Source organism: Artemia franciscana, chromosome 5, assembly GCF_032884065.1.
Source record: "Artemia franciscana chromosome 5, ASM3288406v1, whole genome shotgun sequence".
Lineage (NCBI taxonomy): Eukaryota > Metazoa > Arthropoda > Branchiopoda > Anostraca > Artemiidae > Artemia > Artemia franciscana.
This window is the reverse complement of record NC_088867.1, coordinates 26198955-26214984: the sequence shown is the minus strand read 5'-3', so window position 1 is coordinate 26214984 and position 16030 is coordinate 26198955. Positions and strand designations below refer to the sequence as shown.

The following is a 16030-nucleotide window of genomic DNA, read 5'->3' as shown; positions in this document are numbered from 1 at the left end:
TACTTAGGGTAAGTAAACCGTTTTCCTATTCCTTTTCTTTGTTTGTTGTATGAGCTAAAAAAAAAAACAAAAAACGTAATGCCCAAAAAGCGACGATTTATCCTACTTTCGTTCGGAGTACAATTTTCAGCAACTAAACTGACGTATGTCCATTGACAACATGAATATATGAGTCCAAATAACATAAACTAAAAAAAACGACAGAATTTTACATTGCGGAAGCAGTACTTTTGCTTTGTTATGGCGTTTTTGTTTATTTTTTTTCCCCTTTGCCACTGATTTCACTTGATGCGAGAAAGTGAAAAGGTACTGCTATATGACGAAGACAAAACAGCATCTAGGTCATCTAATAAAGCTTCTGTTTAAGCGGAGCATGCCATTACAAAACAGAGACATAGTTTACAAAAAGAAAACCATGGCTTCAGTCCTCGAAGCAGCTTCTACATACAATAAAAAAGCTCTTCATATTATTCCTCAGCATCGCACATGATCTTCCGCATTTAAAATTCTATATTTGTGTATTTATTTAAAAACCCATCAAACTAGCAAAGATCAAGAATCTACTTTTGTTCTTTCGTCGAATCGCCGTCCTCACGTTTTATAGCATCATCATCGCATGGGTTTTATGTTATGGGTAACAACCAGCTTTAAATCTTGGCCAATTACGGAGAAAGCAGGTTTGCAGCTTTGGCTGGTTGGTATATTTGTTATTGCTTTTGATATGCGTTGAAGGGTAAATGAACTTTTTTCATCTAGTAATAAAGAGTTGCCCGGCATGTTCGAAAACAGGAGAAACGGGTCAGATACTTATCCTAAGTACAACTTACTGATTTCTGGTGAAAAATAATTTCTGATGATGAGACTAAGGAAAATTCGTTTCAAGAACCAAATCCTTATTACCGTCAAAGGCGTCAGAAAAAATAACAAGTTTTACGTTTGCAGGCAAAGTAATACCTGATTGGCTTGTATACATGGTGCAGTTTTTAAAATAAAAAAAAAATGATTACGTGTCAGTAAACAGAGAATATAGTTGCTTTTAAGTAGAAGTAGTATTTTACAAGAGTCTTTCAGAATCCTGTCACCATTTTCCTTGGCGAGAAAAACATTCTTAGGACCAATTTAAAAAGTTTTGATTGATTGACAACTGCAGCGATTATTCTGGCAACTGCTCCGGCAACACTTCGGTCAATGAAGCCAGCAAAGGTTGCTGCAACACGTAACGTTGACGGGCAGTGTAAAAGAAGCTTAATGTCAAGTGAAGGCCCATAAGCCATCAACTGAGAACAAATAATTATAAAAAAAACCATTGAACGATCTCCAAGCTCAATTTTTCGAGGATCTTCATAAGAGAATTGTTTTTTTTATAATTCAAGAAATATATTTTCAAGACACTTAAATGCTTAAAAACCTTACCCGCAGGATTTAAAGTGTCCTCAATGAACTCAACAATCCTAGTAGCTGAATGGTCTCCAGCATATTGATAACGTTGTGAACCTCTAAACAGTATCATTGAAGGGTAGGAACGAATCCCCTAGAGAAAAAAGATAAGGAAATTAAAGCTAAAATTAAAACTATCAACTCTTTGCAAAGGGGAAACCCTAAGATAATAAATCTAAAACAAGCGCCTAAACATGTTGGGAAGATTTCTATGTACATTTTTTTGCCAATATAGATGAAAAACAGTGTGAAAAAGAGAAGAGTGACGCAAATAAAAGCTTCAGTGGAGCAATTGCCTTAACGAAAATAAGACAAAAAAGGGGGAAACGAAGGAAATTCTCCACAAAGGACACTGAAGATACTAGAAAGTCTTTTCTAGAATTTTGTCCACCACAAAGACTTCCCCAATTTTAGGTGTTATTACCTTGGGTAAACTTTTTTTCCTAAAGATGTAATATTGCGTTGAACAGCAGTTTTACTGTAAACTTCATTATCCATGAAGGTACAAGAGAGATCAAACCCAAAAAGAAAATGACAGCAAAAAAAGCAAATTACACACAAACTATTCTATGCAAAAGCTGTCCAAAATATTTTAAACGTATATTATGAAAATTATACACAAGGAAATTAATCACAGGAATAGGGAACAGACGACTCTGAAGTGTGAATTTGCTCCACAAGTTCTATATAGGCCATGTATGGCTTGTGCGTCCTCTATAAGAGTTTTATAGAATGAAGAGGAAATACTTTAGACAGCAAATAAACCGTAGACTATTCTAATGTTTATAGCACAAATGGGTCAAGAAATTAAAAGCCCAAATAACAGTACCTAAACCCTTTTTCAAAGTAATCATATATCGCAAGCTGTTTCATTTCATTTGCTAGTTTCTTTCAAGGCTTTCGGACAAAATTTATGTGAAGTTCTGAACGTTGTGTCGACTTTTTGAGCGAACTTTTCCTTTTCCCTTTTAGTTTATGAAAAAAAAAGAAAAAAAAGGCGACATTTGAAAAACTACTTCAAAGTTGCTCCTTATAAGGTACGTTATTGAGTGCCTTCATTTAAAGACTTGGGCAGCCTGTAATGCTCAAGATCCTGGAATCAAAATTACTAGTTTTCTTGGTTCATGAATTCTGCCAGGTTCAGAAACACAAAAACAGACAAGTAAAAAATGAAGATAATTCAGGTCGGGGGGGGGGGGGGACCTTGAAAAAACACCAAAAATAAACAAATTATTTAGGTGATAAAAAATTATAATTTTTTTTTAATATAGAGATTTCAGGAGAGGGGCCAGAAACCTGAAGGCTCCCACTCTCTCTGCGTGCGTGCATAGAAAAAATTAAATACACTTATATAGATTTGATGGACAAACAAAAAGCGACACATAGAAGATTTAATATCCTACAAAATGAATACGCAAGCATTTAACGAGTGACAAAAAAGTAAACAAATACATATAACCTACATATATATATATATATGCATATATATTTAGAGTCAAGAAAATACATAGTTCTTTTTATATATAACAAAACCGCTATTTTGTAAAACTAGAAATAGTTAAGCAAACCAAAATTAACTTTAATTAAAAAAAACAATAAGTAAATTAATTATAAGGATCGGGGACAAACACAAGGTGGGGGTGTGGTACCCTTTCCCTGTTAAATCTAGACGTTTTTACGACTCTTACTATAATTTATTATATTTTCCCATAGTTAATATATTTTTCGCGTTTTTCTAATAGTGATATCCCATTCTTTGAACAAATTCATGCGTTTGCACCTGACTTTTAAGACAGAGGCATGATTTTATCTATTACAAAGGGGAGAGGTAAACACTATAATAGAACATAAACAAGTAAAGGTAAAGAAAAATAGATCTGAGATTACACTAATGTATTCAACACTAAAGCGCAAGCATTTGTATAAAGTATCATTACTAATCTCACGCTAAACACGTGTGTACGCCGTAACGGACTGTCACGCCCGTTAGATAGCCAATATATGGAACAAAACGTACAGAAAAAGCAATTTAGCTATGACAATATATGAAAATTCGAATGATTCGTATTTTTTCACCCTTCATATGACAGTTGGTTTACGTAGTTTTACCATATTTGCTGTATCAAACATTGCGGGTTCAAAATACAGTCCACACTCAAACTTTGAGAAACTATAGCTTGAATTTGCCTAATTGTATGGAACATTACAATAAAATGATCTGACTCAAAACTATTGTTGTCGGGAATAAGACTCAAAACCTGTTTTAGGCAATGAGTATATTTTGATCTTGAACGGTCGATACGACATAAACTATCACTCCTCTAAAGTAAAATTGTGGCATACATTCCTAGAAATAAGAGCTGCATTCTTTCATAAGGGATGAGAAAGAGGGTCTAATCCCAAACACACCATAGCCTTCGGCCATGGCTTAGCCTATTAGATATTTTTAGTTGTTTAAGGACTTACCATGTCAGAGCAAATTGCAGAAAATTTTACACAGTCTAACGTTCCAAACTTTACATCTGACACTAAGTTACTTGCTTCTCTTAAAACAGGAAGAACACGTTTACATGGAGGACACCACGGTGCGAAAAAATCTATAACCCTGAGAAAATACATACAATAAGAAGCAAACAAAACTGGACTCCAAAGCTGCCCTCTTCAGCCTATAAGACGTATCTTGAGAAACTAAGATTTCTCTTTAAATCAACATTTTAATTCAGTCGCTCATTTATTTAAGACATTTAGAATTGTTGGCATTTTACACCGTTTTAAGTGAGATTTACTTTCCAACAAAGGACTAAGTCAGTCGGGTTCTTCGACCTTAAAAAAAAGAACAAACATAAAAGGAAAATACAAATAGAAAGAGGAGAATCAAGACAGGTCTCTAGGCTTGCTAAGACAGAAAGCGTGGTGACAACCACCAGAAGGCTAGACGTAAAACAGAAAAAAGGAAATCTAGGTAAAAAACTGCTGCTAAGAAGCAAGCATTAAGGAAGCAAAATGATAATCATAACATATATATATATATAGATATAAATATATATATATATATATATATATATATATATATATATATATATATATATATATATATATATATATTGTGAAAAAAGAAACCACAAATGCAACAGCACAAACACACACACAAAAAAAAGACAGACTGTTTTTTTACCTTAGTAATTAATATAGATCAGTACTTGAATAAGGCCTTAACCTTACTCACCCATACAATTACATATGTCAAACAGCATAGCCATACACAATCACCCATAAAAAATAAATGGATGTCAATGTATTCCATGTTGAAATATAAATACGTATTTAAAGAGTAGAAAAACAACAATAGCAAACACATTTAAAAGACAAAACATGAAAAAAGACAATTTTCTTCACAGACATTGAAAGACAAGGATATTTTCAAAGTTTCTTTTACGTTTTAGGCTTTGGAAGAATGCTGGCCCTCCACTCGGCCCATAAACAACAGCTGGTCATCACTTTCTTTCCACAGAATATGGAACTTTTTTCTTATATGATGAGAAATGATACCACAAATATTTTTAGTCTACCTTTTCAATATGGTTTTGAATATACATAATCCTTGAAAAAAGAGGTTGGCTTACGGAAAGAAAAAAGTGTCAACACTAGCTCCTTGATTACAGAAAATGCCGCAAGATCAAGAAAGTAACATTTACCTTTATTAGCCATATTTGCATTAAACCATATCTAAAAAGTTTGCTTCAACCATATTTGCCCTTACTTTGATTAGGTTTGATGAAAAAAAAAATAGTTTTTTTAAATGTTATCAACCCAGGTTATTAGCATCAGCAAATTAGCATAATTAAAAAAAGAGAGGGAAAGACTCGTATATATTATACATATATGTGAGCGTTCTAGTCTCGGAAATACGTATGACTGTCAATATCCAGTAGATCTATGTAGCACATTAAGAATTTAACAGTTACTTTTTTATCTTATCCGTATAAAAAAATAATATCACATATTTCGAAATAGCACACAAAAATCTTTTCTTCAGCGAACCCAGAAACCCAGAAAAACCCGAAGCGTATTCGGAGAATCACATTATAGAGATGAAAGACTATTGAAGATGGATCTTACGATGTGCATTTTCCAAATAATACCCAAGAATCTTTCTTCCACGGGACTTATGCTGAAATTGAAAAATCTTGCTTCAAATATCATCGAAGCCTCATTGAGGTACCCTTCTATTGGTGGAACAAATAACTGCCAATTGCAATTGCCACCCTATGTGGATACTTAGTATTACTGATGTTATGGAACCGGATGGCATTAAAGACGATCTTTTTTATGGGTTTTGTATCCAGTAATAAAAGTTTGTGACACCCTTCTCTACCTAACCCGAACTACACTAAATGACGTCATTACTTATACATTTTTAACTTCATTTGGTTTTTGATTTTTAATGGCCTAAATTTTTAAGAAATTTTTAAGCATTAACAGCCACTTAAACAATATATAGAGAGTAATAGCTTAGCATGATGCACTTACCATGGTACTTCGCCAGAAATAATTTCGTGTAACAATTTGGGAGTAAGTGTTATAAGGTTTGGAGAATTCAAAGCAGCTTTTGCAAAAGCAACAACGTCCTGCAGATTATCTTCCCCCCAAATTGACTCAAAAATACCACCAGTTTTAAAAACACCAAATGAAGGGAATTTGTCAATCCCATATTCCTGAAATTAAAAAAAAAAATCAAAGCTTAAATACAAGAGTTATGTTTTGGAGAATAAAGTATAAGTACGGTTGTTTTAGTTCATAATGGGATAAGAAGCAAGACACAAATTTTACTAGAGTTAAAAGTTATAGAAAAAAAAATAACGTTTGCTGCTGCTATTAATTACAAGTTGGTAAAAAAGAGATGATTTTTCTGCACCGTCATTAAGTATGGTAAAGATACATATAAAAGCTTAAAATTTACCCGATCTTTACAGTCAAGAAACAAGAGCTATAAGCTCATATGGCACTTGTGACGAGAGATCGGATCCGGTCCGGTTATGTCAATCACGCATCTAGAACCTGTGCTTATTCTTGAACTCGCCAAAGCACTAGAAATCCCCCCAACTCTTCCAAAGAGATCGGATCTGGTCCGGTTATGTCAATCATGTATCTAGAAATTGTGCTTATTCTTCCCATCAAGCTTCATCCCGATCTCTCCGCTCTATGCGTTTTCTAAGATTTCCGGTTTCTAAGAGTTTTGTTTCTCCCCTCCACACCCCAATGTTCCCGGATCCGATCCAAATTGAAAATGGAGCATCTGAGACATGATATATTTCTATATATAAAGTTTTATTAAGATCCGATCCACCATTCTTGAGATAAACATACCCCAATTTTCACAATTTCCCCTCACTCCATCCCCCCCAAATGATCGGGGAAACGGCTGTTATCAAGTCAATTCGTGCAGGTCACCGACACGCCTACCAATTTTCACCGTCCTAGCACGTCCGAAGCACCGAGCTCGCCAAAGCACTGGACCCCCCCCCTAAACTCCCCCAAAGAGAGCGGATCCGGTCCAGTTATGTCAATCACGTATCTAGGATTTGTGCTAATTCTTCCCAAGTTTCATCCCGATCTCTCTACTCTAAGCGTTTTCCAAGATTTTAGGATCCATTCCCAACTCCCCCCAATGTCACCGGATCCGGTCAGGATTTGAAATAACAGCTTTGAGACACAAAGACCTTCTAAATATCCAATTTCATTAAGATCTGATCACCCGTTCGTAAGTTAAAAATACCTCATTTTTCTAATTTCTCCGAATTAATCGTCTTTCCACCCGAATTAACTCGTACTTCCATACGCCTGCCAACTTTCATCGTCCTAGCTTATCTGGAAGTGCCCCAACTAGCAAAACCATGACCGACAGACCAACGGAGAGAAATTGCGATCGCTATATGTCATTTGGTAAAAACCAAGTGCCATACAAAAGTGTGACAATTTTTCAAACGGCATAAATTATTAAACTCCTTATAAAACAAAATAAAACATTGAAAAACAGATCGACCCATTCACTGGAGTATCCCCTATGTAGAAGGATAGGAAAAACCACGAGGTAAGAGACATCAGGAAGAGAAAATATACTTTTTATTCATTATTCCTGTGGTTATATTGGGCATATAAAACGCAGTAATGAGTAAGAAAATTTGCCGATCCATTTGAAATGTGCATTACAAAAGAAGCTAACGTCATCAATGTACTGGAGTAAAAGGGATTACACGCCAAATTCCCTAAAACTTCTCAACCATGATATAAAAAAAATAATCAAAACTTAAGCTTGTAGTCAGCAGCATTTACTTTATCATTTACTTTCGGCAGGTTATGACTGAATTATGAGCGTCAAGCAAAGGCCTATATATCAAATCATTTCTATCAATAAAACTTTCCCCAAAAATAATTTAACTTGAATCTGCAATGTTTTATATACTCCTAGAAAATGCTAAAAGCTTTTCCCAATAGTCTCGCACAATGGGCAAAAGTAAGGACCCTTTCACTGACTGGCTTGACCAATATATATGCAAAAACATACTAAGTTTACTCCCAAGTCTTTGAAGATTGTAGAGGGGGGGGGGGGTGGAATCCCTTCAGTCCACCCCTGTGAGCAATCAAGTTTCACTTTATAGCTAGTAGCCTCGTGAAACACAAAATTGAAAGCGAAAGGATTATATTCACTATTATCCCTGTAATATTCTCTAAGTTAGCACCCCTTCAATCTGACCTGCTCTGATTCCTCTACCCTGGTTCAAATAATTTCAAATATGTCCTAAAAAAAAACCATTGGTTTAAAAGAAAACTACTGTAAGGAAAGCGAAAGTGAGTAATATATTTGATATCAAAGTCTTTAAAACATTACCTTACAGAAATCCGTGTTATGACTGCAATTTAGGCTGACATGCTTCATTTCTTTCAACAACGCAGGCAAGCGGTTGAAACTGCGATCTTCACTTGTAACTAGGTTGCCACCAACAAATTTTAAAAACAGAGATGGTACTTCTTCATCTTCTTCTAATAGCTTTATTTCTGCCTGAAGTTTAAAACAAATATCAAAGTACTAGGTGGAGCAACTGAATACAAAAAGCAGCAGAGCTGGGTTAGGCTGTGGTGCACAGTTGCTAAAACTTTAAGAGTCCTTCAATTTTATCGACTACGAAGCCGTGACACACTGCTGACTGGTAGAAAATCATATATAATAAAACTGAAAAATAAATGGTTGCAAATTTGCATGCCTCTATACAGGAAAAATAACCGGAACATACCAAAAAGAATCTCCTCTTCTCGATGAATTATTCATGAAAATCATATAAAAATGGTAAAAAGTCAAATATAAGAATACAAATACAAGTTTTGAGCCCTAAACTAGAAGTGTTTTTACTATCTCATACACTAACAAGGTTATTTTTAGTAAAGCCAATGCATTAAAATCAATGCTGCGTTACCTTAGCAAAGGACATTGTATCTATCGTGTATTTCCTTATAGCCATGAATTTTGATGTGTTGGCTCATTTGATTGCAAATTAGGTTCTAGTCTCGTTTTTGAAGGCCAAACCAGATCTATGGACAAGCTGACACCCTTTCAACACACCATGTCCCCACGGTATCCTTAGATGGCATAGGCAAGAGTTTGAAGATAAACTTTTTTTTTTAATAGCAACAGTCAAAAAGTCCAAAAAAAGCCTTTGTAAAATCCCAAGGACAAGGGTCCCCAATTATGAGAAAATTCCCTTTTAGGCATGATGTACCTCTTATGACTCACGATCATTCTAAGATTGTTTAGGGAGTGGGCCTAAATGACTAAATTTTGGTCATTAAAATCACTAAGATCAAAGTATCACAGCCAAAAAACTCGAAGCCATTAAACACATATTTCACAAACAGCGTTTGATTTTCACTTAAAAATGGTTTCACAATTCCGCAATGATTTTAAGCCCGTATGTAGACGTCCCACCTCAAAACATTTTCACAACAGCAGACATGCCTCAAGTTGTTGATATAACATCACAAAGGCCCCTATAAAAATCCTCCTCCCACCTGTCTTCTACACACAGTCATGTTTGTACCTCTTCCAACTCACTATCAAAAAAGGCAATGTTTAGGGAAGTTACTCCCAACCTTTCCTTTATCACGACCCTTTTTATATTTTTGATAGATATTCACGACCCCTCGTTCTTATCCACAATATTTGATAAACAAAATACAAAAAAAAGGGGTTGAAAGTGTGATGATTTAGCTCAAATCTTCTCAGCAAGTGTTATAATTCTTGGTTGAGTATTCGTCATCACAATTTTGTCACGACCAATCTGCAGGGGAGTTGAAGATCCTCCTTCTCAAAGGTAAGAAAAGCAAATGGCATCAATACTCGAATTAAAGCATGAAAACTCGAAGATGCGAGCAACACATCAAAAACCAACAATTTAGCTACCAAATTTTCTTGAAATATGTCACGCGCTGAGTCAGTTTGTAGCCACAAAAATCCATCTTGTGCTTCATCACGAATATCAATGGCATCCAAGTATAAATAAAATGAGTTTCAAGCTAAAGCAGTTTATTTCTCAGCTATTTTCGGGAAATACGTTGAACTTCAAATTCAAATGTATTGGATGTGGTTGTTAATTTTCTTCCTTATATAATCCACGATTCTCGTATCCGATTTTCAGCTTAGGTGAAAGGCGTTCAAACATGCCAAATTTTCCAAAGTTACTTTACAGAACCAAATTTGCACTTTTAATACGAATGCCTAGATATTATCTTTGAAGTTTGTAATGTGAATTTCTTTCCCTTCAAATCTTAAATTTAGCTTATATAGCTGATTCAAGATGTCACATAAACAAGCTACTCTTTAGATCTAGGTCATATTATCCAAGTATCTAATAAAATCGTATTTGTCTTTCATTTCTGAAAGCTGTATGATCCAATTTCTCAAATGAAAGACAAGGCTAACAACATGACCTTCTGATAACCATACGTCAGCAGGGTAAAAATGAAGAGCTTCAGAAGCTTCAGAATCAGAATTACTCTTACTGTATAGTTCTCTGAACAGAAGAGCGTCAGTACTAGAACCTATATAATTAATAATTGTCACCAAAGAGTCGAATACCTCTTGTTAAGGTTTTGGATATCTTGGTAGCAAGAGTAAATCGGTGAATAGTGCACAGTACCCTCTTTGTTTGCGATACATGCTCTTTGACTTTCGTCTGAAAGCCCAACTTCGATCGACTGCTCTATCGATACACACTCCCCATGAATTTTTCAATTATAAGCCATTGCTTTCAAGGATTAAACTTATCATCTCTATAACGTCTTAAGCTTTCATAGTGCAGCAGTTTTTAATTCTTTACAAAACAGAGACTCTTCTTCAGTACCCTCTACGTAAAAATATCACATGAAAACGAATAATTCTCTAACATGAACGAACATAGTGTAGCAAACAGTTCGACCCAGAGGAAGTTCAACTGATTTCGTGGTGAATTAGAGGTGCAGTAGCATTCTAATATTAAAAGAAGTTCTTCATTTATTCATTACTGGTACTGCTGCTACGTTAAACTCATTGCAGCTTTAAGAAAGCCATGGCAAACATGCTGGCTAATTCTACTTACCCATCCTCCTTGTTTAACCTTCTACTTTGTCCACCTACCAAGAACCATCGAAAACAATAAGCAATTTTTTACACGCTCGCCGTAGTTTAATTGGGTGCAACCAGCTTTTGTCTTGCGCCAATATGTATGAATATATATGTATATGTACCCCAATATATGAAATATATATGTACAATATATGAAAATAATGAGTGAAATCGATTAGTATATCAAGAATCACTTTCAGCCCCTCATCACATCTTTATTTCTAAAACTATGCTTAAACAATCTATATATATAAAAATAAGTTGTCTGTCTGTGGATGTGTGGATGGATGTGTGGATGGATGTGTCAGGTGACGTCACCTGAAAAAACTGGATTAGGTGACGTCAAAACTGAAAAAACTAAAAAAAGGCAAAAACTACAAAAAAAACTAAAAACTAATAAAAAAAATAAAAAAGCTAAAAAACTAAAAAAACTATAAAGGTAAAAACCAATAAAAAACTAAAAAAAAAACTGAAAAAACTAAAAAAAGGCAAAAACTACAAAAAAAAACTAAAAACTAATAAAAAAAGTAAAAAAGCTAAAAAACTAAAAAAACTAAAAAAACTAAAAAAAGGTAAAAAACTAAAAAAAATAAAAAATAAAAAAAAACTAAAAAAAAGGAAAAAACTGAAAAATAAGCTAAAATAAAGGTAAAAACCAATAAAAAACTAAAAAAAAAAGGAAAAAACTAATAAATGACGACACTCAAAGAGAAAGCGACCAGGACAAAAAACTAAAAAAAAAGGCAAAAACTACAAAAAAACTAAAAACTAATAAAAAAAATAAAAAAGCTAAAAAACTAAAAAAACTAAAAAAAGGTAAAAAACTAAAAAAACTAAAAACTAAAAAAAAACTAAAAAAGGTAAAAACTAAAAGAACTAAAAAAGAAAAAAATAAATGACGACACTCAAAGAGAAAGCGACCAGGACAAAAGGAATGTTCGATTAGCAATCAACAAAGCACCGGGACACAGGGAGTATAAATGACGACCAGGACACAAGTAAAAAAAAAAATTAACAAAACTAAAAAGAAGGTAAAAACTACAAAAAAACTAAAAAGAAAAAAAAACTAAAAACTAATAAAAAAAACTAAAAAATCTAAAAATCTAAATAAACTAAAAAAGAAAAAAAAGGAAAAAAATAAAGGAGAAAAACAAAACTAAAAAACGAATGTATATACAGACCGGGACACCGGGATACAAATGACGACCGGGACACAGGGAATATAAATAACGACCGGGACACAGGGACACAACTACAACGGGGACACCGGGGGAAACAGGGGGATATAAATGACGACCGGGACAAAAAAACTAAAAAGAAATAAAAACTAAAAACTAATAAAAAAACTAAAAAATCTAAAAATCTAAATAAGCTAAAAAAGAAAAAAAAAGGAAAAAAATAAAGGAGAAAAACAAAACTAAAAAACGAATGTATATACAGACCGGGACACCGGGATACAAATGATGACCGGGACGCGGGACACAGGGAATATAAATGACGACCGGGACACAGGGACACAACTACAACGGGGACACCGGGGGAAACAGGGGGATAACCTGACAATCTATTTATATGCAAAGACAATGGGACAGCAAAGAATGTTGTATATTCGCAAGTTTTACGTAGTTAAAACCATATATATATATATATATCTATATTCACAGGTGGGACATAGGGACACAACTACAATGGCGCGTAACTATTATGGCGCGTAACGACTTACGCGCGCGGGGGGGCTTGGGGGGGGCGCGAAGCGCCCCCACCAACTAGGTGTTGGGGTGGCGCGAAGCGCCACCCCAACAGCTAGTATATATATATATATATATATATATATATATATATATATATATATATATATATATATATATATATATATATATATATATATTTATATATATATATGTATATATATATGTATATATATATATATATATATATATATATATATATATATATATATATATATATATATATATATATATATAAAATCAATCCTTCCTCATTTTTTCTTCATTGGCCATACTTCTCAATATTATCTAAAATACCGTACTTTGGATCCATCGCCTCTCCCATATATTTGCCAGTTGAGCAAAGCACATGTAGTCTCGCATAGCAATTGCATACCCAAAAAGCGTATAGCACATCATTTTCCAGATTCATGGCTACGCCGCTTTTCCTCGCCTGTGTGGGACACACAGGGTACTTGCAAGGCGTGATAGAAAACACCAAATTTTAATACATAACCGAATTTCTATTTTGATTTATCTAAAAACCTTGCATTTTCTTTTTTTTCGTTTCCCTTTGAGAAATACATTGAATCTGAGATCGACATTTTCAGACTAGAGCCACATTATCTTTAAGCATCTTTTTTGAAATGTTAGTCGTTCTTATACTTTTCATTTTAATTTTTTTATTTCTTCATCGAATCTTTGGTACATTGTAGTTGAAATTAGATACATCTCCTTTCTCTCAATAACCCCCGACGTTTATTTATGATTAAGCCCGTAATTGAGTAGATTATACAATCTTGCCATATAAAAATGGAATTGAAAGCAAAATTTACCTCTAAATCTTCAGACGAAAGAATCCTAGGTTTCGGTAAAAGATCATATACTTCGTTCGAGATATCTCGAAAATTCAGACTAGAAATTCTTTGGACATTCTTTGCAGAAAAAATCTTCGTGGGAAAAAAGGCAGTTCCGGATTCAATTCCTATAGATCGGCAAAGTTCTTTTGAAACAGAACAGTAAACGAGTCCCACTCTAACAAGTCCATCCTTAAAAAGAATTACAACATTAGTAAATAATATCGACAAAAAAACAAGAAAAGCAGGAAAGGGACATCATTAAATTATGACTGTAAAGATAATTCACCGTCTTCACTTAGAATACAACAAAAACCAAAAACACAGTGGTGCCTAAAACGAAAATGAAGAGAAAGGATAGAGGGAAGAGGGACGGACATGGGATAGAAAGACGGTGGGAGAGTGCAAAAGAAAGACGTGAGGGAGAGAAAGCTATTATTAAATAGAAAGGAGACTTCCTCCATAAGAACCGTACAAAGAATTGTAACAAGCATAAAACATCAATTAGTATGACATGATTTAAAACTCTTTTGGCAGCCCAAAAGATGCTTAGAATGCTCTAACTGACCCTTTGTCAGAAGTCTAAGATTCGCTCCTAGAGTAATATGGAATTATAAAAAATAATAATTAAACGTACATAAAGATATTAACCAAGCCAGACAAAACTCTTATTCGATGTCTTTGGTTGGATTTCACACCAGCAAAAACGATGACTAGGGTTTGACTTATATCAATAAAATGCTTACCAGCTCTTATTCAGAAAATTTCTTACCCCCCCCCCCCCCCCGATCTTTTTTTTTTATTACAGGAATCATCGTAATCAAGACAATTGCAGAAATTTGGTCTTAAAATGTACTTCTGATGAGAGCCAGACCTATTCCGTGAAAGAAATTTAGCTAGCCTCTCCCTTACACCTCCCCCAGGCTACCCAGGGTGTGTCCAGATACTTCTTGGTGGTTTTTATCTTCTGTATCTACAAATGAAGCGAACGAAAGGACTTCACTCTCAAATGGGAAAGGTGTATGATTCTCTTCTTTAAAACATGGAAATAAAGGTTAAAACAGAACTTTTACTGCAATTTTCAGACAGATAGTGAAACTGCGATGAAATCAACCATTTCCAGAAATGATGGAGATATACTGTAAAAAAAAAAAAAAAAAAAAAAAAAAAAAAAAAAAAAAAAATCTAACAAAATGTTTTGCTGGAGTTTAAACAAGTAAAAAAAAAACAATTTTTTTGTTGAAACTGTGATTCGTGTTTGAAGCAACAAATTCCTGAAATTATCAAGATTTATACAATTTCCAGTAGAAAAATATAATTCTCAGCATATTAATGAAAATAGTTTTATTAATGAAAATAGTTTGGATGAAATATTTTAACATCATAATAAATTGGACTATGGTGCCATTTAAGATAATACGTTCAATAGAAATTAGAATCAAATATTGGAATTAAAACAGAAAAAAGCGGAAGCAAAAAACAAGGAAACATGTTGAACTTACTTACCTACAAAATGCACACAAAATTTATGCACAAATAGTTTTAGATTATAATCAATACTTTGGAGCAATGGTAGAATATTACAGGAATTTTTTAATCTCGTTTTGCTCATGGAATAATTACAGTGTAGCAATAAAAGTAAAACAACATTTTTTGGCATTTTTTTCATTTAAATTCGAGACAAGAAATATGAATATTTAAGATCGTACTTCACGGGAAAATTTCTGTAGCATGATTAAACATAAGAAAAAATTTTTGTTGAACTTCAAACCCCTTTTTTTTTTCAGTGAATGAGGTCACCCAAAGATACATCCTGACAGTAGATAACTTTGTCCAAAATTTGTGGTGTTATGAAATAGCTGAACTTTGAGTTCAGAGCAGGTTTCTTTGGAATGAAAAACACTGCGTTCTTCAATAAACAAAATTAATAATTGAGAACAAAATTGAAATTAGGCCTTTCAAGGGTAGAGGGTATGGTTATGTAGTAAGGTAGCAATCGTAAGTGGGATTTAAAAATCGTTGTGTCTTATTTCCTTAAAAGCATCAGTTGCTGGACTGAGGGCTCAGCTGGTAGAAAACTTGTAGAAAAAAAAGCAAGAAAGGGCCCGATTAAAAAAAAAAATTACCAGTAGAATAGCCATTTTGTATTTTGTTCTATCACTTGGGCAATCTTCATCGTCCCTGTCTTGACAAAAGAATAAGAGGTACATTGTTTCATCTTCATCTTCACTAAATTGCTCCTTGCTATTCACTTGAATGACTAGGCGCGGCAGAGCTGATAAAATAAAATCTTCTAGATCTTCAACTGTGCGGTCACCAGAATACTGTTGGCCCTGAAAGTATACATGAAAAGC

General features: G+C 33.9%; 1 protein-coding gene across 4 annotated transcripts in view; it reads right to left on the bottom strand.

The window, feature by feature from the left end:
* The window catches only part of LOC136027171 (dnaJ homolog subfamily C member 10-like), a 48590-nt gene that overhangs the window by 8812 nt on the left and 23748 nt on the right, over positions 1 to 16030 (bottom strand). For all 4 annotated transcript variants that reach the window (XM_065704170.1, XM_065704171.1, XM_065704172.1 and 1 more), the window contains exons 5-10: positions 15803 to 16009; positions 13656 to 13868; positions 8327 to 8497; positions 5968 to 6152; positions 3904 to 4042; positions 1414 to 1531 (exon numbers count right to left, since the gene is read on the bottom strand). In XM_065704170.1, coding sequence (XP_065560242.1) covers positions 1414 to 1531; positions 3904 to 4042; positions 5968 to 6152; positions 8327 to 8497; positions 13656 to 13868; positions 15803 to 16009 — 1033 coding nt within the window. The remainder of the gene's footprint in view (positions 1 to 1413; positions 1532 to 3903; positions 4043 to 5967; positions 6153 to 8326; positions 8498 to 13655; positions 13869 to 15802; positions 16010 to 16030) is intronic.